The 23,633-nt window shown below is 39.4% G+C and overlaps 1 protein-coding gene across 3 annotated transcripts in view; it reads right to left on the reverse strand.

Moving 5' to 3' along the window:
• Positions 1-23,633, reverse strand: part of PDE4B (phosphodiesterase 4B) — a 522,167-nt gene that overhangs the window by 399,512 nt on the left and 99,022 nt on the right. For 2 of the 3 annotated variants that reach the window (XM_032426911.1, XM_032426902.1), the window contains exons 2-3: positions 23,016-23,127; positions 16,680-16,918 (exon numbers count right to left, since the gene is read on the reverse strand). In XM_032426911.1, the coding sequence (XP_032282802.1) occupies positions 16,680-16,918; positions 23,016-23,057 (281 nt within the window). In that variant the 5' untranslated portion in view covers positions 23,058-23,127. Of the gene's footprint in view, positions 1-16,679; positions 16,919-23,015; positions 23,128-23,633 lie in introns of those variants that run through there. The other variant, XM_032426934.1, reaches the window with a different exon arrangement.

Genomic DNA, 23,633 nt, shown 5'->3' on the forward strand with positions numbered 1-23,633 from the left:
TTTCCTGAGAGTATATTCCCAAAGAGCACTTAAACAAGAATACGTATCCCAGGTTTGTTCTAAGGAACCCAATCTAAGACAGTTGACACCAGAAGTGTTCCCAGGAAGCAGACTCTAAATATGGGAATCTTAGAATTGGACCATTTTCTGGCTGGATGTCAATGAGAATCCCATCACGGGAAATAAGGAAAACATGGGTAGTCCTTGGAACGCTAGAGCATCTTCTGGCTTCCACCTATGACAGCCTGTGATGGGTACAGGTGCAAGAGGCTGCAACAGCTGGAACAACATCCTGGGTGTTTTAGAGGTGTGAAAACATAATAACGTTAAGAACTGTGGAATTGGTTATTTGTTGCTAGGTACCACTGATTGAAAAGAGAAAATGGTAGGCTCGGGTCTATTAATGAACAATTTAAATCAAAGTGTGACAGTAAGAGGGACTCCATGGCAGCATTTAAAGTGCATTTCTGCTCCTGCAGCTGGACAACAGTCATAGCAGAACAGGGACAGGACTGAATTGTTAGCAGAGCCTCAGGAAAGGCTGAATCCCAGCCTAGGCTACTCTCTTACACAAACTCAGGGCCCTAAAGGGGAAGAAGTGGGAACCTGACACTTGGAAGGGGTTATCTGTGTAGTCACGGTTAGAAATCTCAAATCCTGGGGCGCCCGGGTGACTCAGTTGTTTAAGCATCCGACTCTTGACTCAGGCTCAGGTCATGATCTCACAGTTTTGAGATTGAGCCCAGCATCGGGGTCCATGCTGAGGTGTGGAGCCTGCTTGAGATTCTCTCTCCCTCTTCCTCTGCCCCACCCTGCTTTCTCCCTCTCTCAAAAAAAAAAAACAAAAAAAAAAACCACCTCAACTCCTTAGTCCTCAAATTCTGAATCCTATGGGCCTAAAGAAATGGCCAGTTCCCCCTTATCAGAAGATAGAGCTAGTCACACACACACATGCTTGAAATTCTACAAAGTCCTCAAATGAGGCAAGTGCCTTAGAAGATATTTCTTACCCTTTTCATGATTAGCCTCACCTCCTCTCTTGGCTCATAATTAAAGTCAAATAGCAGTATAAACTGATCTAGGAAGTGCTTAGCCAGCTAAAGCAAAAGAGAAAGTATATGCCTAAAGAGATGCTACCTTGAGGAAATAGGAATGGTTTCTGGTGGGGCTAGGTCAAGAGGAAACAGGAAATAAAGCTGAATTAGGGAGAGTTATCAATACAGTGGTACTTTCCGGTGATACAGGATTTAATACCCCAGAAAAGATCCTGATGCCAGCTGTAATAGGCTGTTGGAATGAATGGCCCCTGAACACCTGAAAAAGGCAAAGGCCTGTATTAAACAACACAGAGATGCCACAGTTGCTGTTTCAAAGTATGGAGGAAGGGTTTAAAAGCTCAGAGAAGCATGTCTACTCTCTAAGGTAAAAAAATCTTGTGGCTGACCATGTTCCTTAGGACGTCACAGGAACACTTTATCAAGGCAGAGAGATTAGAAAGACATCACATCATTCAATAGGCTAGAAATAATGACAGGAGATATTATTTAGTACTGCATTCCCTAATAGCAATGCGGATGATAGAATCCAAGAATAGCGGACATCAGTGGCAGCATATACCCGTTAGAAGGAAGGTAAACAGAATGACTAGAAACTGCAACAAGTCCAGATTGAGTCAGCAAGGCCTGAAATTTATGGAATTGACTTATAAGACATTTCATCCCTAGGAGCAAGATAGATATGCAGCCCAAAAAAGGTACATGTATGTATGTACATGTATACACACATACATGCAATGGGGATCAAGAACACATGAGCAAAAGTTTGAGGTCAGCCAGCCCCAATGAAGAGCTATATTCACATGCCCAGTTCTCTGACCCAGAACACATCAACTAAAGAAAAGGAAAGATCCCGCAATACCATAGCTAGCTCTGTGGATTACTCAGATCTTTCAAAACTATTGCATACAGATTGAACTGTTAGCCAAAGATCCCAAACACCATCATGACCTTTCACTAATAGTAGAGGTAGACAGGGGGTGGGGGGCGGGGGGCGGGGGGCTGGGTGGCTCAGTCGTTAAGTGTCTGCCTTAGGCTCTGGTCATGATCCCGGGGTTGTGGGATCAAGCCCCGCATCGGGCTTCCTGCTCGGTGGGAAGCCTGCTTCTCCCTCCCCCATTCCCCCTGCTTGTGTTCCCTCTCTCTTGTTCTCTCTCTCTGTCAAATAAATAAAATAAAATCTTGAAAAGAAAAAAAAGAGAGTAGAGGTATACGGAAGTCAGCTAAGAAACTGAGTTCCAACTATGTCTTATAGTGAAATGAATATACTTGGCAATTGGCAGAATTCTCACTTTGTTCTCTGAATTATAAAGTAAGAGCCGTTATTATAGGAAAGCCATAAGGAAGATCCTCCCTCCAAGAGGATAATAATTCTTACAAAATAGTTATATCACCTCTGTATTAGTTCCCTAAGTCTGCTATAGCAAAGTACCACAAACCAGGTGGCTTTAAAAAAGAGAAATTTATTCTCTCACCATTCTGAAGGCTAGAAGTCTGAAACCAAGATGTCAGCAGGGCCATGCTCTGCCCAAAGCCTCTAAGGGAGGATCCCTCCTTGCCGCTTCCAGCTCTGGCAGCCCCCACCGCATGCCTCCGCTTATGGCAGCGTAACTCCAGTCTCTGCCTCATCTGGCTTCCCTCTATCTATCTTCCCTGAATATCTGTATCTGTGTCCAAATTTCCATCTTGTATAAGGACATCTGTCATATTAAATTCAGGGCCCACCTCCTCCAGTATGACCTCATCCTAACTAATTACATCTGCAATGACCCTCTTTCAAAATAAAGTCACATTCACAGGTACTAGGGGTTAGGACTTCAAAACATCTTTTGGGGGATACAGTTCAACCCACAATAGCATCTCAAAGGGATAGCAAAAACCAGTGCCATTCTCAAAATCTTAAAGGATATAGGAGTGGTGGCCCCAAGTAGGACCCTATTAATATACTAGTCTTGTCCCTGTGGAAACTAAATAATCTACAGAAGGCTATAATCGACTACCACAAGTTAACCAAGCACCTTCACCTCAATTACAGCTGTTTTACCAAATATACCAGGTATATTTACCAGGGCAGATTAATAGCCTTGACTACTTGGTATGTCACCACTGAACTGACAAATGCTTTCTTTTTTTTGTCATACCTGAAGAGCAGGAAGTAGCAAGTGTTCTGGACACCTTAGAAAGACATGCATGTTCCAGAAAGAAACAAAACCCAGAAAGATTTAGGAGCCTTCCACATAGGCAAAGTTTCTAGGGGTCCAGTGTTCTGGGCAACCTGGGATATTCAAAAGTAAAGGATAAGTTATTATTTTGCAACTCCTAACACTAAAAAAGAACCAGAATGCTTAACAGGCTTCTTTAGGTCTGAGAGGCAGCTTGAAAATGAATGCTTGAAAATACTGCTATGACCGATCTGTCAGATGATGTAGAAAGCTATTGGTCTTGAGTGGAGCCCAAGGCAAGGAAAGGTTCTGCATAAGGTCTAGGACTGTTGCTCGGTCCACATCACTCATAGTATTAGAATTATTTGTGGCAGCAAAATATATTATATACAGTACACATTCCTAGGGTTCTAGAGAAAAGCTATGACATCTGTGGCAGAAAAGTATAAGCTAGGGGCACCTGGGTGGCTCAGCCGTTAAGCGTCTGCCTTCGGCTGAGGTCATGATCCCAGGGTCCTGGGATAGAGCCCCGCACTGAGCTCCCTGCTCCGCAGGAAGCCTGCTTCTCCCTCTTCCACTCCCCCTGCTTATGTTCCTGCTCTCGCTAGCTCTCTCTGTCAAATAAATAAATATAATCTTAACAAAATAAAAGTATAGGCTATTAACAAACCACTCCAAGCATGACATTGGACCCTAAGAAAAACTGAGCATCAAACCATAGGACCCCAAGTGACATCAAGCAGCCAAAACTTCTATCACCAGCTGGATATAGTGATGTGATGGAGAGAGTTTATACCAGCACATCTCCCTGTGATCTTATTTTGGCAGCTTGAAATCAGCCATTGTGGGGATATTTATACCACAAAACTCAGCAAATGCTACAAGTTAGGATGGTATTTTTCAGAGATGATTACTAAACATTTACCAGCACACCAGTGATACTAACAGACCCAACAAATCATAAGGTCAGGTGACCCCAGCAACAATCCACCATAATAGGGATGCAGCACATCTAGGATCAAATTTGGGCAGGTCCAGAGAGTGTAAGAGAATGGCACAAATATGTCCCTAATCACCATGTCATCTGTCACTGCTGTAGCCGTGCTTCTCCCCTATTTCACACCTATGCACACATGGAGGCTTTTCTGTGATCTGCTGATGAAGAAGGGAAAAGTTCAAGATTGGTACATGAATGGGGTCCAGTATGGGGGTATAAGCTGAAAATAAATTGCTGTTACACTACAGAGTAGCCCTGAAAAATACCAATTAGGGAAAGAAAAAGAAAAGTGGCCTGGCATTGGGATATATGGTCTAATGACTGGGCTGACTGACTGATCAGGACCCTGGAACCAGCAAGATTTGAAGACTAGGTATAGGAAGGTCTGGGTAAGAGGCATGTGGATGGGCCTATGGGAGTGGGCACCAAGTGTGGAGACTGTCCTATGGCATGTTCATGCCAACCAGAGAGAATCCACTGCAGAAGAAACCTTAAAAACATCAAAGATGACTTGGCCAGTAAATGTCAGCCAGTTTCTGTACTTGGGCACCTTGCAGAATCATCAGTGGTCTTATGAATAGAGTGGCCAGAGTGGTAGAGATGGAGAATATGAATGGATCTAACAACATAATGGACTCTTCCTCTTGAAAGCTCATCTAGTAAAGGAATTATCTGAGAACAGTAATTTTTAACATTTCAAAAATCTGACAGTGTATTGGACCTCCACCTAAAAATGCACATACTCAAACAAAATATATTTGGAGACTACTAGTACCTATATGCGGAACTCAACATTTTTGGTTCCAAAATATATATTCAACCTGTAGTTAAGCAATACACATTCTATGATAATAAAATGTTTGTTCAAGAACCAGCACTGGCCAAAATGCTCTAAATGAATACTGAGAAAGCTGGCACAGATCTAGAAGTTATAAGACAAGCCAAATTTGACCCTAATACAAAGAATCATACTAAGGAAAAAGATGTATTGGCCTGTACTTGCTGCTTATACTTTGTACTATGTACTATGTACTATGCTGTTTCAGGAATAAGGAAAAGAACGGCAAATGGCCTGGGCAGATAACACAGCTTTATAAAAATGGATAAAAATTTAACAGATAATTAACCTACTAGAGTACAAATATGGGAAGCAGCATTCATACTAGCCAAAGAGGGACTGTTAAGTATGGTCCTTCAGATGGAAGCAGAAGTATCTAAAGGACTATCATCCAGGGGTTGGTAGCAAAAGTACAAGGAATAAAATTCTTAAATGGAGAACATAGTTTGTTTAGGTGCTCTCTAACTGCCAAGTCCCTAAGCATAACAAAAATCAAACATATCCGAATAGTACAGTTAGTCAGAATTGGAAATGTAGAACAATTAACTAGAATTTTACAGATTAGGGGAAGATAGGTATCACTTAAAACATAAAGTCCTTTGGGAACCTGTATCAGCACAATCTTGTAGTATGAAATGGGGGGCATATGGTTATGCTGATAAGAGACTTGAAATCAGAACTTACTGAGATCTGGCCCTTAAATTTATACTCCAGTCCATGACAATTTTTTACGTAGGCAAGGGCTACTCTTGCCAGAAAGTTAATTCTAACTGACATTCTGTAATGATCTTAGCCTAATTCATAATGTAACTACTATTTGGTATAATAATGAAGTAATTAGTAAAAATAATTTGATTTTTTTAAAAAAACTATCATAACACTGATATCAGTGATCAAGTGTATTGGGAAATTAAATTAAAACCCTCACATGTTGTTCTTCCAATGAAAGCTGATTGGCCAGAGGAGGAACTAGATTTACTTGACAATCAATTAATCTTTATATTAAATCAATCTATTGACCCCTTAGATGAAATTCACAATTTGGTGATGAAAGGAAGTAAAAGGGTTGATGAATATGTGCATGAGTACAAATATATCTGTGCTGGATATTTGGAAAACTGAAATATTTCTTTAAAGCAATACCTATACTCTATTGGATGAAACAAATAATTCATATTTTAGCATTTGTATTTTTGCTTTTTTGTTGCTGTTGTTCCATAAATGGTGCAAAAGATTCAGGAAAACAAACGATAATGAGCAATATATAATTAAGAAGCCTTGACCAAGAGTCAGGTGGGTGAAATGTATAACAGAGTTAGAGCTGAACTGGGAGAGTTCATTGCTCATCTTCAGGGACAACTGGAAGTCAGGTACTGATTCTTGGTCAAGATAACAATGAGTAGACTAATGATGTATAATGTGCTGTTAGAGTTTAACACTCCCCTGATGCCACCCAGGGCCAGCCTCTTCAATGGCTCACAAGTGCTATAACCAATTTAAGAGCCTGGCTTGGCTATGGAACCAGTGGAGCATTAGAGATCCCTTGGAAACTTTTGCCAAAGTTCTCCTGAAACAAAACAGGTTTTTTGGTTTACCCTACCCCCACACCCAGCCAAATCTTTCCCCAGGCGTTTTCAATCTCAACAAATGTCACCACCATTAACCCAGCTGCTCAGGCAAAAAGCATAGCATTGGGTCTTGATTTCTCCCTTTCCCAGACCTCTACAAGTATTCTGCAGCAAGCCCTATCAGTCTCCTTCTAAACAACACAAATTCTTTCACTTCTCTCCATCTACTCTGGCATCAGCCTGTTTCAAATCACCTTCCTGCAATAGTCTCTGCTTCCACTCTGCCCCTACAATTCATCGTACCCATATACAAAACACTACTTTTTGAAAGTCAGATCATGTCACATTTTTGTCTAAAACATTGCAAGGGCTTCTCATTGCTCTTAAAATACAACAAAACTCCTTACTCTAGCCCACAAGTGTCCAGGTAATCTAGCGGCTCCCTGTCTCTCTAATCCCCGCATAGTCTTCCTCTCCCTTGCCTTTTGTGCTGTAGCCACACTGGACTCCTTTCTCCTATTCAAACATCCTGGGCTCTTTCCCACCTCAGGACATTTACATTTCTGTTCCCTCTGCCTATGAAGTACCCCCACACACACTTTTTGCCAATTAACTGCTTTTTATCATTTAGGTTATCAATCAAATATTATCTCTTCTTGGAAGATTTCTATAGCTACCTTATCTAAAATCATTCCTTTGCTCAGCTCACTGTTACTCTATCACATCACCTTGTTTGCTTCCTTCCTCATGTTGTTTCAGCTTATATTTTCTGTTAATTATTATAATCACTACTGTAATTGGCTTGCACTTCAATAAACAGACTCATATCTTTATCTATTAATTAACCAATTTACTTGAGATAGGATTCGTAAGTACAACAGATAATAAGATGACATAATGAAGTACATCAGATGAGAAGACGTAATGAAGGGATATTCAGCTCCCAGTCTCCCTTTCATCACACTGGCTGGCACACCCAAGTGTAAATTCCTTGCACAAGTAGGTCTCTCTTGTCTGAGGAGCAAGTGACTGACTAGCTTGGGCATTTAGTAAACCTCTTCCTTGCATGTAAAGTACGGCTAGTACTTATTTTGAATAATACGTTAAGCTTAACAGATTCAGCGGTAATCAACATACTTACATATAATTTATTTATACTTTTAGATGACTGCTTTGTGGGATTCATGATCTGGGCATCCCCTTTATGTAAACCTCCACTATAATCGTCTCTGTCTCCCGGTATTACTTATGATACAGGTTCAGCTGCTGTAGCAGACAGAAACCCAAAACAATAGAATTGTATTTACTTCACATTCAAATCCAGTCTGGTGTGGTCACTTCCATGAAGTTGTCACATGCTCAGGGCCCTTTGGTTTTGCTGCATCACCAGCCCTGTGGTTTCACCTGGGCCACAAGGTACAAGAAATCCCACCACTGCATGGCCATTCCAGCTAGTAGAAAAGGGAAGAATGGAAGGAGAAGGATGCCTCTTTATTTCAAGGGCATGTTCTGGCCAGAACGTAGGTTCCACCTAGACTAAGAGGAACCTGCAAGAAAGGCTGAAAGGTAGTCTACTTCCTGGGTAGCCATGTGCTCAGTTACAACTCTGGAGTTTTCTTACTGTTGGAAAGAAGACTGGATATTAGGGAGTTCTCTCTCATACACCCATTAGAATGCAAACTTCATAAAAAGAGAATTTTTCTCCTTTTTCACCATTATACCCCAGCTCCTAGAACAGTACCTGGTACATTCATCTTCCTCTGACCATTTTCCTTGCCTTTGTCCTGACTCATCCATCATCGCTGATGTAGTTTTTGAATGTAGGTGAGGTTTGGTGGGGTGAGGTCGGGACTCAACGACCAAGAAAGAATTCTTTTTTTTTTTTTAATTTTTTTATTGTTATGTTAATCCCCATACATTACATCATTAGTTTTAGATATAGTGTTCCATGATTCATTGTTTGTGCATAACACCCAGTGCTCCATGCAGAACGTGCCCTCCTCAATACCCATCACCAGGCTAACCCATCCTCCCACCCCCCTCCCCTCTAGAACCCTCAGTTTGTTTTTCAGAGTCCATCGTCTCTCATGGTTCTTCTCCCCCTCCGATTTCCCCCCTTCCAAGAAAGAATTCTTGAGCCATCTTTGGTGCAAGAAGATGGTTTTCTTACAGCACAGGGACAGGATCCCTGGGCAGAAAGAGCTATGCCCCCGGGGTTGTGAGGAGTGACTTACTACATACTTTGGGACTGGGGGAGGTAAAGATAAGGGAGGTTCCAAAAGGATTTTCATATGCTAAAGAAAACTCACAGGATACCAGAGGCCTTCCTATTGTCAAGCTAAAGTTGTTTTTCCCTCTAGCAAATCATTAACATTAAGACAGTCGGGAGCTTCCTGGAGGACCATTATACTCTGCCTGCCTCAAATATTTTTCAACTGGCTGCAGGTTGTACGGACGTCTAATTTTATTTGCATTTCCTTCTGGAAGTTAGGTTATTGATAAGATTGCTTTTTTCTTGTAAATCACTAAGACATTTGTAAACTGAGGGAGGCTCAAGTCTTGAAGGACTGTGATCTCTATAATATAGTTAACCATTTGTTTTTCTCTTCCTTAGCTTTAGGGCAGCCAGGAGTGCCTGGGGAATGTCACACAGATCACACCTGAGTCGGGGGGGTTGTGGGGTGTCAGTTTGTGCTTTTTCCTCAGCTTGCCTTCTGCTCCCTCATCAATCACCACTCATTGGACATAAGCCGTGTCCTTCTAAATTACTTTTCTGTCTCCACGCCAATCTATCTTCCACACTGCCATCAAAGCTAACAGTTTAAAATAGGAACAGTCTTCTTTTATTTCTTTTCTTAAAGCCCTTCAATAGCTCACCAATATCCTCAGGATAATTTACCAGCAGAGACTTCAAGGGCCTTGCCAACCACATCTCACCTCACTCACCCCGTTCTCCAGCCAAATAAAGCTGAATATAGTTCTTTCAACATTCCATTCTCTTTCATGCTTTTATGTGTCTACATACATACTGTCCAAACCAGGAAGAATAGCCATTCACTCTTCTGCATTCTCACAATATCTTGTACATACTACCAATGACATTATTTTGTGATTTTTAATTTAACATCTTCCTCTTCTATGGGCTGTTACTACTGAAGGGAAGAACAGAGATCATGTCTTGTTCATCTTTCAGTTCTTAGCCGTGAGTTAAGCACAATATTTTTTTTGTTGCTGTCTGCAATGACCACATGTTTGAAGGAATAAAGCACCATTACTTTATCTAGAATTAAGAAACCTGTTTTATCTGGGCACCTAGCATCCCCTGCTGGATGCTGGGCTGCTCCTGACCAGGAATTTATGGATGTCAGGATGAATGACATGTAGGAATAACAATTATGAAATAAAGTTTACTATTCACAGAGCAAAGAGCAAAAGGATTACCCAGGGAGAAGAGTTCAGGTTCTATCTAAAGTGAAACAAAGTTGAGAGGGGGGTGGAAAGTGGCTTAGGGATTTATTATGGTTAAGGGGGTGGGTGCATATTTTTTTAATCTTTCCTAGATGTGAGGCAAAGGGGAGAGGTGGGGAACTGAAAGCTGTCAGCCATCAAACATCAAAAATAAATTCTTTCTGTAGTATGAAATGATTTTTTCCAATGATTATACTTTATTTGAAGTCATTTTTTATTTGTTTCTGTTTTTACCTTCAGAAATAATGCCCACCTCACAGGGTTGTTGTGGAATTAAATTTAAATAAAATAGGAGATGGAAAGGACATTATATACTCTAATGTATGATAGTGAGAATATTATCTATACTGTAAAGTATTACACCAATTGTCATAATCATACAGGCTAGATCCTATCCTAAGTACTTTCTGCATAAAACCCGCACTTCCCATATCTCAATAGAATTATAAGCAATGATGAGTGGCAGGGATGACATTTGATTTTAAATATCATTGTCCATTATCTCACATACCTGAGATGGGGACCTGGGGCAGGGGGTGCTTTGTGAATTGCTGACTTGTAGATAGCAGTGCTCAAGTCACAAGTCACAAATACAGTTTCTGTAGCCAAAAAATGTCAGTGGGTGGTAAAGCCTGGTGGGAGCTAAACAGATGTGTGTGTCATCAATTTCCCATCCTCGCGCCAGCTTTTGTTGAATCTGTGGCATTTGCACACAGCATCTGTGGGTATTTTGATCTCTAAAATAGGGCTTTAGGATCTGTAGTTGAGAGGCAGCTCAGAAGTGTAAAATATTTTTATCAAAAACCTCATTAGACTGTAAACTTGTGACACATTGTAGGAGCAATAAAGCACATCCCATGTTTCTGAGTCACCACCCCAGCCGACTGACCACTTTCCTCCTCTGTGATAATGAGAACAGCTGAAATTCCTTCTAGCCCTCCATCCAGCAACGGAGAAAATGGCACCATTCTCCCAAATGGAGGTAAAAGCTGGGAGAGTTAACATGGAGGACATCACACCTCATTTAAAGATGCCCAAATATAATCATCCTGTTCACAGCTGAAGCATTTAGAGAAGCAAAGCACGGCCTTCAGGCAAACGGAGATGGGAGACAAGCAAACTGATATTTATAATCTTCTTTGAGGGAATAACACAGGAGAAGCCAGACCGTTTCTTTCCAGTCAACAGGCAATAAGGACCTGACCCCATCAACAACCAAATGAACATGGAAACAGATCCCACCCACCCAGTCAAGCCTTGAAATGACTGCAACATTGGCCAGTAACTTGATTCCAGCCTTGTGAGAGGCTGAGTCAGAGGCACCCAACTAAGCCACAAGTGGATTCCTTATCCACAGAAAATGTGAGATAATAAGTGTTTGTTACTTTAAGCTACTAAGTTTTGGAGGTTATTGATTATGCAGCAATAGATAACTAACACATACACAGAATAGAAAACTACATAAAATTATCTAACATATTTAAAAAGTGAATAAATACAAACTCTAAAAATAAAAAATACAATAACAAAAGTTGAAAAAATATAACAGGTTTAACAGAAAATTAGACACAGTTGAAAAGAGAATTAGCAAACTGGAAGGCAAATCAAAGCAATTACAAAAATACAGCCCAGAAAGACAAAATGATTTTTTTTTTTTTATTTTTAAAGATTTTATTTATTTGCAAGAGAGAGAGAGAACGAGAGACAGAGAGCATGAGAGGGAGGAGGGTCAGAGGGAGAAGCAGACTCCCTGCTGAGCAGGGAGCCTGATGTGGGACTCGATCCCCGGACTCCAGGACCATGACCTGAGCCGAAGGCAGTCGCTTAACCAACTGAGCCACCCAGGCGCCCCAAAATGATTTTTTTAAAAAATGGAAGAGATTGTCAAAAATGGAAAATAAAGAAGTAGGTCCAAAGTAGATTTAATCAGAAGTCCAAAAGCAGAGGAGAGAGAGGTTGGCACAGGAAATATTTGAAGAGAAAATGAAAAAGTATATTCCAGATATCATAAGAAAGACACCAATTTACATATGCAAGAAATCCAGTAAATTCCATATAGGATAAATAAAAGGAAACCCACCCAGAGACACATCAAAGTTGGACTTCAGAAATTCAGAAACAAATAAACAAAAAAGGGCAGATTACTTACAGTGAAAAACAATTAGATTTACAGCCAATTTCCCAATATCAATGGAAGCCAAAAGACAAGGGAAAATAATTACAAAGTGTTGAAATAAAGTAACTGCTACACAATGGGAAAAAATGCTTTCAAGAATGAAAGCAAATGACATTTTCAGCCAAATAAAAAAATGAGCATAAATTCCAGAGAACTGACCCAAACAAAAAAGCAAGTGATCCCAGGGGGTCTGAGATACAAAAGGGAACTAAAAGCAAAGATATTGGTAAACATCTAAATATAAATCAAAGACTAAATGCAAAGCTAGTGTACTGTGGGGTAAAAAAAAAAATAGAGATAATTAAAATAGATAAAAACAAACTGTAAACAGGGAAGGGCTAGCTGGAAGGAGGTAAAGTATTCTAAGATCCCCTTGGAGGAAGATTAAAATTATAAGATAAAATTATAAAGTTAACTGTCAACTTTCAAGGCTGAGTATTGGCTTATTTCCTAAATCTGGCTGTAGTGACTCTGCTTTGATAAACGTGGTAATCAAAAAACTCCTTTAACTATTTAAAACGCGAAGACACCATAGATGTGGTACTGGACTGATTCAACTTATATGGGACCAAAGAAAACTAGAGCCTTACAGTGGAAGATGACTTAGGCTCACACTGGTTAGGAAGCCCTCACCCTACAAAAGGCCGAAGAACCCTCTAATAAAATGAGAAAATTAAGAAGGTGAGGTGAATAAATTTGAGGCCTCAACTTCCTTGAGCTTTAATTTACAAGGGCAAGAGACTTTGGTTTCAGATTTATTATCTTTACATACTCAAGCAGTGACTGATATTGGAGAAACAAGCTCACAAAGATGGCAGTCATACTGTCCTAATGATATTCTCCTGCTCTGTCCCTCTAAAGAACAGCCACATCCTTGGGGGGACCCCAGACTTAAGAGGAAGAGGAAAACAATTGGGGGAATGGTAAAGAAGAATATGTTTTTCCCATTCTTTGATGTGCCTTCCAAGTGTTAGGAATGCCACCAGTTTAACAGTCCCAGCCTCCTTCTAGCTCCTTACTCAGTCTTCCTCAGGGAGAAGGCATAATTTAATCTGTGCTGGTGTTTCCAGAAGGAAAAGGTGGGCATGCACAACTCAGTCCTTCCCCTGTACTTCCTCAGATGAGCAGGATTTCTACAGCTCTTCCCTGCTACACATTTTACAGGGCTAGGTTCTCCCTCTGAAGGGGAGGCTGCCCAGGCCCAGCATCTCCTGCTACTGGGTGGTAAGTCTGTGTAATTCTGGTGTTCAGTTTAAGAAGCCTTCTTGCCCAGACAGAGATTATATATTCCAACATCAATTTTACCAGTAATTGATGTAACACCTTGTTTTCATATCTGACTTTTTTTTTCATCATATTTCCAAGTTGGTTCCAATAACTCAGGTGGTGAATTTCCCCCAGAATCCCCAACAATAGATAATGCATAATTCTGGCTACTTGGTCTATATATAACAATAACCTCAACAATAATAACGGCAACAACATCAAAACAACCACTAAGTGCTGGTTACTATGTTCTATGCATCACACACATTACCTTTAATTTTCATCACAACTCTGAAAAGTAGGTACTATCTCTCCATTGTTTGTTCATTTGGGTTTCTGTGGGATGATGAAACTGTCATCCATGTGCTCTCCCCAAACAAGGGCTAAATTTATATTAGTGGTTTTCTATTTAACCTTATATACACTGGGTACCACCTTTCATTTGCACTCACTCAAAGTCCTTCACTAGCTTTAAAAATGTTATCTCTAGCACACAGCCCTATACCTATGGCTCATTTACCACACTAACCAGGAACTCGAGATCAGTTTCACCCAGTTGTAACTGTCAAAGCAATTATCAGAGCAAGAATCATGTCCCAGAGGAGATCTTTTCAGTCTAGATCAGGAGTCACCAAACTGACTGGCAGGCCAAAGCTAGCCCACTACCTGTATGGGTAAATAAAGTGCTACTGGGACACAGCTACATTTATTTATTATGCATTATCTACAGTGACTTTCACACTACCCCAGCAGGGTTGAATAGTCAGGACAGAGACTGCAAAGCCCACAAAACCAAACATACTCACTATCTGGCCTTTCACAGAAAGTTTGCTCACCCCCAGTTTAGACGTGGAGGTTGATTCCATATTCTCAGTACTCTAAGTGGTCAGTATAATTTTTTCTCACATATGGTCATAGGCTGTATCCTTTACATCTGTGAACTTGCATCAAGTTGATGGCAATAATGATAGTTGGAGCTCTACTTCCTCACTTCTAATCAAATGTCTTTCAGTCAGATTCCTCAGCCAGAGATTCTATCAGTCTGCAACTATCAATACTCTGGTGACAACATTTTTAAGGAATATATAGAAATGCTTTTAGTTACTTATATTTAAAAATAAATTTAGAGTCAATGACTGATACTCTCTCCTATATTAAAAAGTATCCAGGTAATTGAAATGAAAGACATGCTATGAATGAATTACTAACCTGTAGTATTACCAATTGCACAACATAAACTCTCTGGATAATGGCTAAATCCTCCACTTCAATCTGAACTATGGACACCCAGCATGAGGGCACTGATACTTGAGACATGGTTTCTAGTTTTCAAAAGGCTTTACTGGATAATGTTCAAGAGGAGAGAAACTAACATTTGTTGATAACCTAACATGTGCTTTTTACTAAGATAGGTACCTTATAGAGATTATGATATTTAACCCTCACAATAGCCTATGAGGTGAGTGTTATTACTGTCTCTGTACAGATTAATACCCTCAACTGAGAGAGATAGACAAGCTTATCCCAAATGTCGGTCGGGATTGGATACTTCTATGGGGAGGACAATTCCACAACTCTCAAGACGTCCTTGAGTTAAATAAACTCAAAATTTGCAAGGTACATTTTATCCAGATTGTTATTCTAAAAAGTATATCATCAACACCTGCCAAAACCAGACCCCCGCTGTGCCAGTCATCACCTCTTTAGTTGCTGGACTGTGAGCAATTTACTTCTGGGAAAGAGTCTGGGATGGTACAAGGGGCCATCAGAGAACTCAGGAAAACATACATTCACCAACTGGTACGAAAGCATTTCAGTATCCAGCTTGCTGAAAAATAAATCTGTGGAATTCTTTACAATTGCAAATCTGCAATTCTGCAGAAGCATAACCAAGACTAATTACAGAAGCTATGCAATTGAGTAAGCGATCTGGGAGTGATGTGCCCATTTTAGTTCTCAGTGATTGGCTATGACTATTCTGATGTGAATTCAGCTCAACCGAAGATGGTAAGTCAGTGCTTCTCAAGTTTTTAACCCATTCTCCCTACAATGTGTTACCATGCTTCTGTATCACACCCAGACTGTCTGATGAACCATTTCATGCCAATAACTAGAATAGCTAGCATCTCAGTGATCTAATTCTGAGTGGATTTGATAACCACCAACAAGTGCCCTGCATTATTCAATGGGTATATATTGGGCTACTCATCAGCACTGCAGAGCTCAGCATGTACCAAGTGTATATGGCACACCATAAAAATCAGATTTTAATGACTGACTATGTTTAGTCCTTCTCCTTAATAAATGATTTAAACAAAAAGTGTACCATAGTTTTATAATTTAAAATTATATAAATAGAGAGAAAATATTTTTCATTTTAATGATAAAACTCCATGTTATGTAAGCAGGCCATTTGTGGAAAATATTTGAAAATTACATAGAGAAAAAAAAGAAAAAAGAAAATGCTGATTATTAAATATATGATAAAACAAACATTTGAAGCAGCATCACGGCACAATTTTAACCACAGTTATAAAATTATATGTACTTGATTAACTTCTCAACCCTGGATTAAAATAGCCTCTTTTTACAAGTATAGACCCTGCAAAACAGTCCAACCATCCCTCACAGTATAATTTTCATTCCTCTTTTGACTTATAATGAAGTGTTTTATTTCATACATAATCATAAACTGAGATTAGTAAAGTGGTATTGTAATAAGAAGAAGCTAGGAATAATTATATGTAGAGCAGAGCAATAAGAATATCTCCTGTCATATATACATGTATAATTCCTTTAGGTACTCTCATAGGATTGTGCTTTTCTAAATGGAAACATATTGATGCTCACTGAATAGTTACTTAAAAAAAAAAAAAACAGATCACAGGCAGTAATTTTGTTTTCCCTTGCTTGACATTAATAAAAATGTATCTCATTCCTCCCTCAATAGGCTCCTTCCAATCTTAACAGGCTGAAAATATCTCTACTGTGTAAAAGGCCTCCTCTTGCTACCCAAAGGAAAACAAATTCTCAAAATGTCAATAGCCTTAGTTATTCCACAAATAACAAACATTTTAGTAACAGGAAATTATGTTGGAATAATCAGAAAGTAAAACTTAGAACTGACATTTAATTGTAAAACTACTCACCACTCCTGGCTTACAGTTGTGATAGCAATGCTGGGAAGTGTCCTCAAAGGCAGTGTGGTTGGTCTGGAAATGCCATCTCCCTCAGGAGTCCTTGCTGTCTCACTCTGTCTTTGGGACAGTGGTGGTAACTGTAAGTTTCCTGAGCAACACCTTCTCCCTCTCCAGAGGTCAATCCCAAGTGTGTTACTAGAAGAACTGTAGGATTTACTCAAGCTACATTCCAAATAATCTTTAACATTCTGGAGGAACCACAGGGAAAGAAAAGAGAAGAAAAGGAGAATGAGATTCAAATGTTTAAAATGATGTACAGTAGAGTGAAATAAGAATCCAAATGATCAAGTCATCCGTCATAAAGTCCTGACTCATGATCTCACAATCAGAATCTAACATTGACGGCAAAGCCTTGAGAGAAAACAAGAAGTGGGCGGGGTAGCTAATTCTCAACTTTTGGAATTCTTGGTGATTTTTAGGGTCCCCGTTACAGGTTACCAGTTATAGCATGTGGGTTAGAGGGCTTCCTATCTTCTTTCTCTTTCGTAAATTTTTCTTTCTTTTTTTCCCCTTCTTTCTCTTTGTTTTTTTTTTTTAACTTGCTAAAATGAAAGCTTGTAATTGAACATATATTTTGGAAATCAATGTTATCATTCTGCAACATGGGGGAGAACTACATTAGCTAAGGCATATACTTTCTTGTTTAGTGTTTTAAAGTAAAAATACTTTCTATCTTAGGACAGAAAGATGTTGATAATTATGAATAACTGACTATCTCTGTTCCCATAAAAGATCTACTCAGAGTTTCTTTTTCTTTCTTTCTTTTCTTTCTCTCTCTTTTTTTTTTTTTTGGTAAAATTATGTAAGAGCTCAGAAAAAGAAGAGCATACTTTATCCAACCCTGAACAGAACTTCATGTGTTCAGTGCATCCCCTAATGCTGACATGAATGAAATAGTTGTGAGAAGATAAAGACATTGTACTATAACCACTGATAAGAGTTATTCATTTTTCCTAGATCTCTTAGTGACTGTGGTTCCTGGTACTGTTGGGAGTGAGAGCCCCAAATGAGCCACTGCCTGTGCACCATTCATACAGGCTCAAAGACAGAAAACGTCATAACACAGCAAATACCCATGGAGAGCAACGCGGAGTTCAAAAGATAGAACTGTCGCTCTCTCCTCTTATCTTAACATGGAATAATGGAAGTCCTATCACCGGGCCAAGGTGTCTCACCTGAAATTCACTCTGTGGCCCTAAAAAGACTGGTCCTTCCTGCTAGTCTTTCAGAAAAGACTTAGGAGAACCTGGGAATAGACCTCCAAAGGTTTAAACAAACAGAAGTTCTCTATCTCCCACTCCACCCATCCCTATCCTCGTTCATACAAGAAGAATTAACTCAAGTTTCAGGGTCTAGCTGGGTTCGTGCAACAAATATTTGTTGCACACCTATTACAGTTTTGCACTGTGCTACTCAAGAAGGATACAACAGCAAAAGGAAGCACAGTATCTATGCTCACAGAAACCAATATTCTAGTGATTTATGCTTATCTGACACAAGACCACATTTTGAGGAAGGCAATTTGGGCATGAATAGGCCTGACAATTTGCAGGGGCCCCACTCTTCCTACCTGAAATGGGATATCATCACATTTTCTTGTCCTTGACAAGAATACCATTTATTTGAAATTTAGTAGGACCACAATTCAATAACAAGAAGACAAAACAATCTGTAGTTTTCCAGAGTTTAAAATATTCTGGAATGTGTCCAGTGTTTCATTATTTACTAACTGGCTATTATTTTAAATCCATTGTAAGCCTAGCACTTAGTGTAGTCAGTGTGTGTGTGTGCGTGTGTGTGTGTGTGTTTTACAAATAAGAAGCTGAGGGGAAAGCTTGTATATAGAAGTTTTTTCTCAAAAGACATAAAGACAAGTTAATGAAACAGAATACACAAAGTATTCTTGAAGAGATTCAAAAACAAACTAAGAGCAGAACTCATGACTGTAAGTCAGACTACTTCCAAATATTCATGTAAAGAAAGTACTGGTTATCTGGAAAGCAAGTCATGAGTATATATTTCACCTGAGCTATGCAAGAGACTTTGTACCAGACAACAGAAATAAGGATATTTAGTTAAACCACCAACCACTATAGTCTCCTTAATAAGGTTTTTGGATATTTTTCTCTTTTAGAAAAAGGAAGTATTATCAACTAGGTTTAATTGTAGTAAATGAACTAAATGGGTGCTTATTTGGTATTTGCTATTTGAAAAGTAACAAAGTCACACCTGCCAAAAAATATCTCCCACACTGACTTGCCAAGAGGCTTGAATTTACAAATTTGAAGTCATTCTTTGAATTAAAAGAATTCATTTTAAAAGACTCCTTGAAAATGTATTGCCACAAAAGAACATAATGGAGTGGCTTTTTAGAAATTAAGTTAAACACTGGGAACATTAATATTGTTTCACACTCATTAGCCCATCTAGAGTTATTCATAATTACCTCAAACTCTCTCACTCATACTCATAATCTATATAGCACTCTCCCCCCCCCCCCCAAATTGCTAACATCCTCAAGGGAACAACGTAATTCAGTCAATTCTCAATTACCGAATTTGAGATCTTAGACTTATATTCCTATTTTAACTAGCATGATTCTGGCTGACTACACCACTCACCAGATCAAAGATTTGGGGAAAAGGAACATTAATCTGAATGTTACTTCTGGAAATCACGAATTTTAAAATGTATCATACTGCCCCAGATTCACCCTATATCTCTATAATCCCAAGGGATATAACCCAGTTTGGGATTATCCTCATGCTCCTTGATAACTGTTTGTTTAAAAATTGATATTTTTGCCAATATAATTCCAAAAGGTTATCACAAAGGAGAAGCTGGTGCGAAACCCTGCACCTAAACGGGAAAAGTCTGAAGGGAGGAAGGGAAGGGGATGCCAGAGGGACTCAGTCCTAGCCCCGTATCAAAACTGACTCATTTAGGACCACTGAAATGCACAGTTGAGGCGTATCAGGGGCTGAGTAGTTACGACTTTGTTGGTGTTGCTCTTGCTTTATTTTCCCTTTGTTAAGTCTGTCCCAGTCATTTTTGGAGCTTGCTCCAATTTTTGAATTCTGATTAAACTCCTGGTGAGGAAATGAGATTGGGTATTTCCAAGGACTTCTAGTGTGCTTGGGTACAATTCAATCTGGACCATAGGTCAGAGCTTTTCAAACCTTATAAAACCGGAAATGGAAATTATGGGAAGCATCAAGTGACACTTAGGGACTCTGTGAAGACTAAATGTCACGATGCTCCATGAGACAATAACAAAAGTAATGTTGTTTTTGAAAAACACAGTTTTATCATAGGCAATCACCATCAATTATGAGTAGTTGCCCAGAGGTAAATAATATATTTTATGTATAAAATCAGCCCCTCCCTCTTTCTGTGTGTGTGTGTATGTGTGTGTGTGTGCATGTGTGTGTGTGTGTCACCCACACACATATTCCCTGGTTCTTCTTGCCTACTCTCTTTAGCCATTTTCCCCTTTCAACTCCTCCCCAAACCAGTAATTCCCACCTCTGTAAATTACTCTGTAATCCCTAGAGTCATAATTAATTGCTTGTGCTCATTACCTGAATAGTGCTGAATTTGTCCCTCACTTCTGGGACTTAGTTCCCAAATGCAAAGTACTTAATGTATACTGTTCCTATGTCACTCATCATATTAAGTCTCCTATTAAAGGTATTTGTGTACTGCAAATAACTGTATGCAAACACAGTAGTCACAGTTATTCATTTGCTTATTCTGACAAAGCTAAACATAGTGTCTTACATGTGGTAAAAGCCTTTGCATATGTCGTTCCTTTTACCAGAAATGCTCTCTCAAAGAAAGAAAGAAAGAAAGAAAGAAAGAAAGAAAGAAAGAAAGAAAGAAAGAAAGAAAGAAAGAAAAAGAAATGCTCTTCCCTCTTCAGAGGCCTCACTCCCTCATTGCCCATATGTCCTCTCTGTCTGTATGTCATCTCCTCACATTATCCCTCCATAAACACTCTATTCTCACCATCCAAGCGATCTTTACCCGCTGACCAACTTCATTTTTCTGTACAGCCCTTATCATACTTAGGATTTTTTAATAATCTATCTATGGATTTTTTCCCCTCCTCTCTGGAATATAAGCTTCAAAGGGACATGAACACTATTTATTGACTCTCTAGAACCTAATCAGTGTTTGGAAGATAACAAGTGCTAAATTAATATTAAGTGAATATTTAAATCATTAAATAAATGCTGAATTAAAATAAATAGAAATATGATAAAATCCTCCTGACTTAAGGGTGAAGACTTACTTCAGAGTGTGGCATATAAAATGTAAAATCTGCTAAGTTGCTCTTGTTGTGAGGGAGGAGATACTGTGTGTAACAATAAGTATGAGCTTTCACACTGTTCTCAAAGAGTCAAGGTGCATTGGCAAAAGTTCCAGGTCATCACTCTCCACTAGAAATAAAGTGCAAGCCACAAATGGGATCCAAATGTACTAAATGAAGTTTTAAATTTTCTAATAGCCACATTAAAAAACTAAAAAAGAAACAGGTGAAATAAATTCCAGAAGTTTCCCTTTAGATGTCCAGAGCAGAGCATGGAAATATGAACATCGTTTTTTACAGTGGGTACTGAGAACTTAGAATATGAGATAAGGGAAGTTCCCTTGTGGTCAGGGAGCAGAGAAGGGAGAAATAAAGAAAGGAAATCTTGTCACATGTGATGAGACTAGAACACTAATCAAGAGTAGAAATGGCAATGGCAAAGGGGTGTGTTTTGGAGGGTGAGAGCCTCACAGCATAGCTAAGTCTCCCTCTGGACTTGTCGCTCCAAGAAGTTCCCACAAGTACCTACAGGGACACAGAAAGTAGCTGAGAATTAGCCTCAGCTTGCCTGCTAAGAGATTTGCTTCAACATGAGGCAAAGGGACCAGAAGTCTGTGGGGTGAGCAGACCGAAGGTAAGGGCTAGACAGAAAGCAAAGCTTTTAAGCAACCAGACGCCCCCACTGAAAGGTTAGGTGAAGAATCCAGACAGTGAAGGGGCAGGTCAAACTCACACTAAGTGCACTAAGAAGGTGCACTGCTCACAGTGAGAGTAATCATCACCTGATATACACATCACCTGATACACATCATGCCTAAGCAGCACTGGACCAAGGACAGAGACTTGACAACAAAAGACCTGGGGAAATGAGTGGTTCCTCCACTGAACAACAGTAGATGCTAGTGGAAAGGGGACAATACAAGATAAGGACAATACCACACATCTATTACTATAATGTTAATTAATGTTAAGTCCCTTTGCCCAATGCCATGTGATTAAAGGGAAGGAGTAAGAACTGGGAGAAATCCTGAAAGATAGACCATTTACCCAAAGACAGAATTTTACATAAACTGGCAAGTTCAAGTTCCTCCCAGCCCCTCCCCTTCTGTTGAACCAGGAGCTTAACAACAAGATGAGTTATTACAGAAAGCAAGGAAAATTACTACTTTTCCCCCCCTCCCTCCCTTCCTTCTGCACATCAGATTGGTGGCATATAATTTCTAGCTCAATTACAAACAGAAACTGAGTAAAAACTGGACAATTAAAGACACACTAATAGGGGACTGGTCAATTGAAAGCAAAGGAGATAATTAATCTCAGCTGCCCAAGATGCAAAGTTATGAGATGGTGAGTTTACAGACTTCTTCAGATGACCTGGCACAGGGCTTCTAAAAGAATGCATGTATCTAGCCACTCTGGGATCTTGTTAAAATACAGTCTGGTTTTTTGATCTAAGATGTAGCCTAAGATTCTGCATTTTCTAGGCAATGCTAATGCTGCTATTCTGAGGATCACACTTGAGTAGCCAAGACCTAGAGGATGTGTACATCACACGCTTCTTACAAGCAGTTGTCAAAGACCCCACTGTACGAGGTGACTCTCAAGGATTAGCTGTACCTGGGTAAAGACAGGGAAGAAAGTAATCAGGGAACTGATAAGGCAGGCAATGTAGAAAGAGGAGTTTCTAAGAGCTAGAAGGCGGGCATCCATCAGAAATTGGGGGTTTTGTGAATGAGACCCTAAACCTCAACCTGAGCCCATCTCAAGGCTGCAGAGAGAGCAGTGTTCCTGCTGTCTACCTCGCAGAATTCTGGGTCCAGGTGCTGGCAATGCCTGGGTCACAGAAACAACTAGTGATAAAGTGCTGATGTTAAACAACCTTGCCCACTCTTTGGATAAAATTATGGAGCAACTTCTTCATTGAGCAGACAAAAAGCAGGTAGAATCAAGCTACTCTGATTTTTGGAACTTACATCATCAGCCGCTACTGCCATAACACTCCTGCTTTTCTTCATTGTAGAGGTGAAAAATATAGGAGATATAGGATGTCTGTTGTTCAGCAGTTTTGCTAACAATTTTTAAGACCTATAGGAGAAAAAAAAGAGACACATACACAAAAAAGAGCTCAGTATCCTTAGTTGAATACAAATACATGGCTTCTTTGTATTCTCCAAACTAACATTTGAATGTATGCAATGTACATGTATAAGTAAATATCACAATTTCCCAAGTCCATTCAATCTGATATGTGAGAAAAGAGGTTCACTAAATTAAAAAATCCAAGAAATCAGTGCAAAGTTACTCAGGAGGAGAGAAAAGAAAAGAGGGTAACACTTAGGCTCCCAAATAATCCATTATCATTAAGAATATAGAAATAATACATATTTGTGAAGGGCTTTATACTTTCTCCTACAATATTTCATTTAATCCCCATAACAGTCTCTGAGATTATTTTCATTTTTTTTTTCCTAATGAGGGAACAAATGATCATAAAAATAACTGGACCAAGGTAACAGTTAAAACATGGCGGATTTAGAATTTAAGGAACACAAGTCTTTGATATTACGGTCAAAAAAAGAAAAAGAAAAACA

Source organism: Phoca vitulina, unplaced genomic scaffold (assembly GCF_004348235.1).
Source record: "Phoca vitulina isolate PV1807 unplaced genomic scaffold, GSC_HSeal_1.0 scaffold2, whole genome shotgun sequence".
Classification (NCBI taxonomy): Eukaryota; Metazoa; Chordata; class Mammalia; order Carnivora; family Phocidae; genus Phoca; species Phoca vitulina.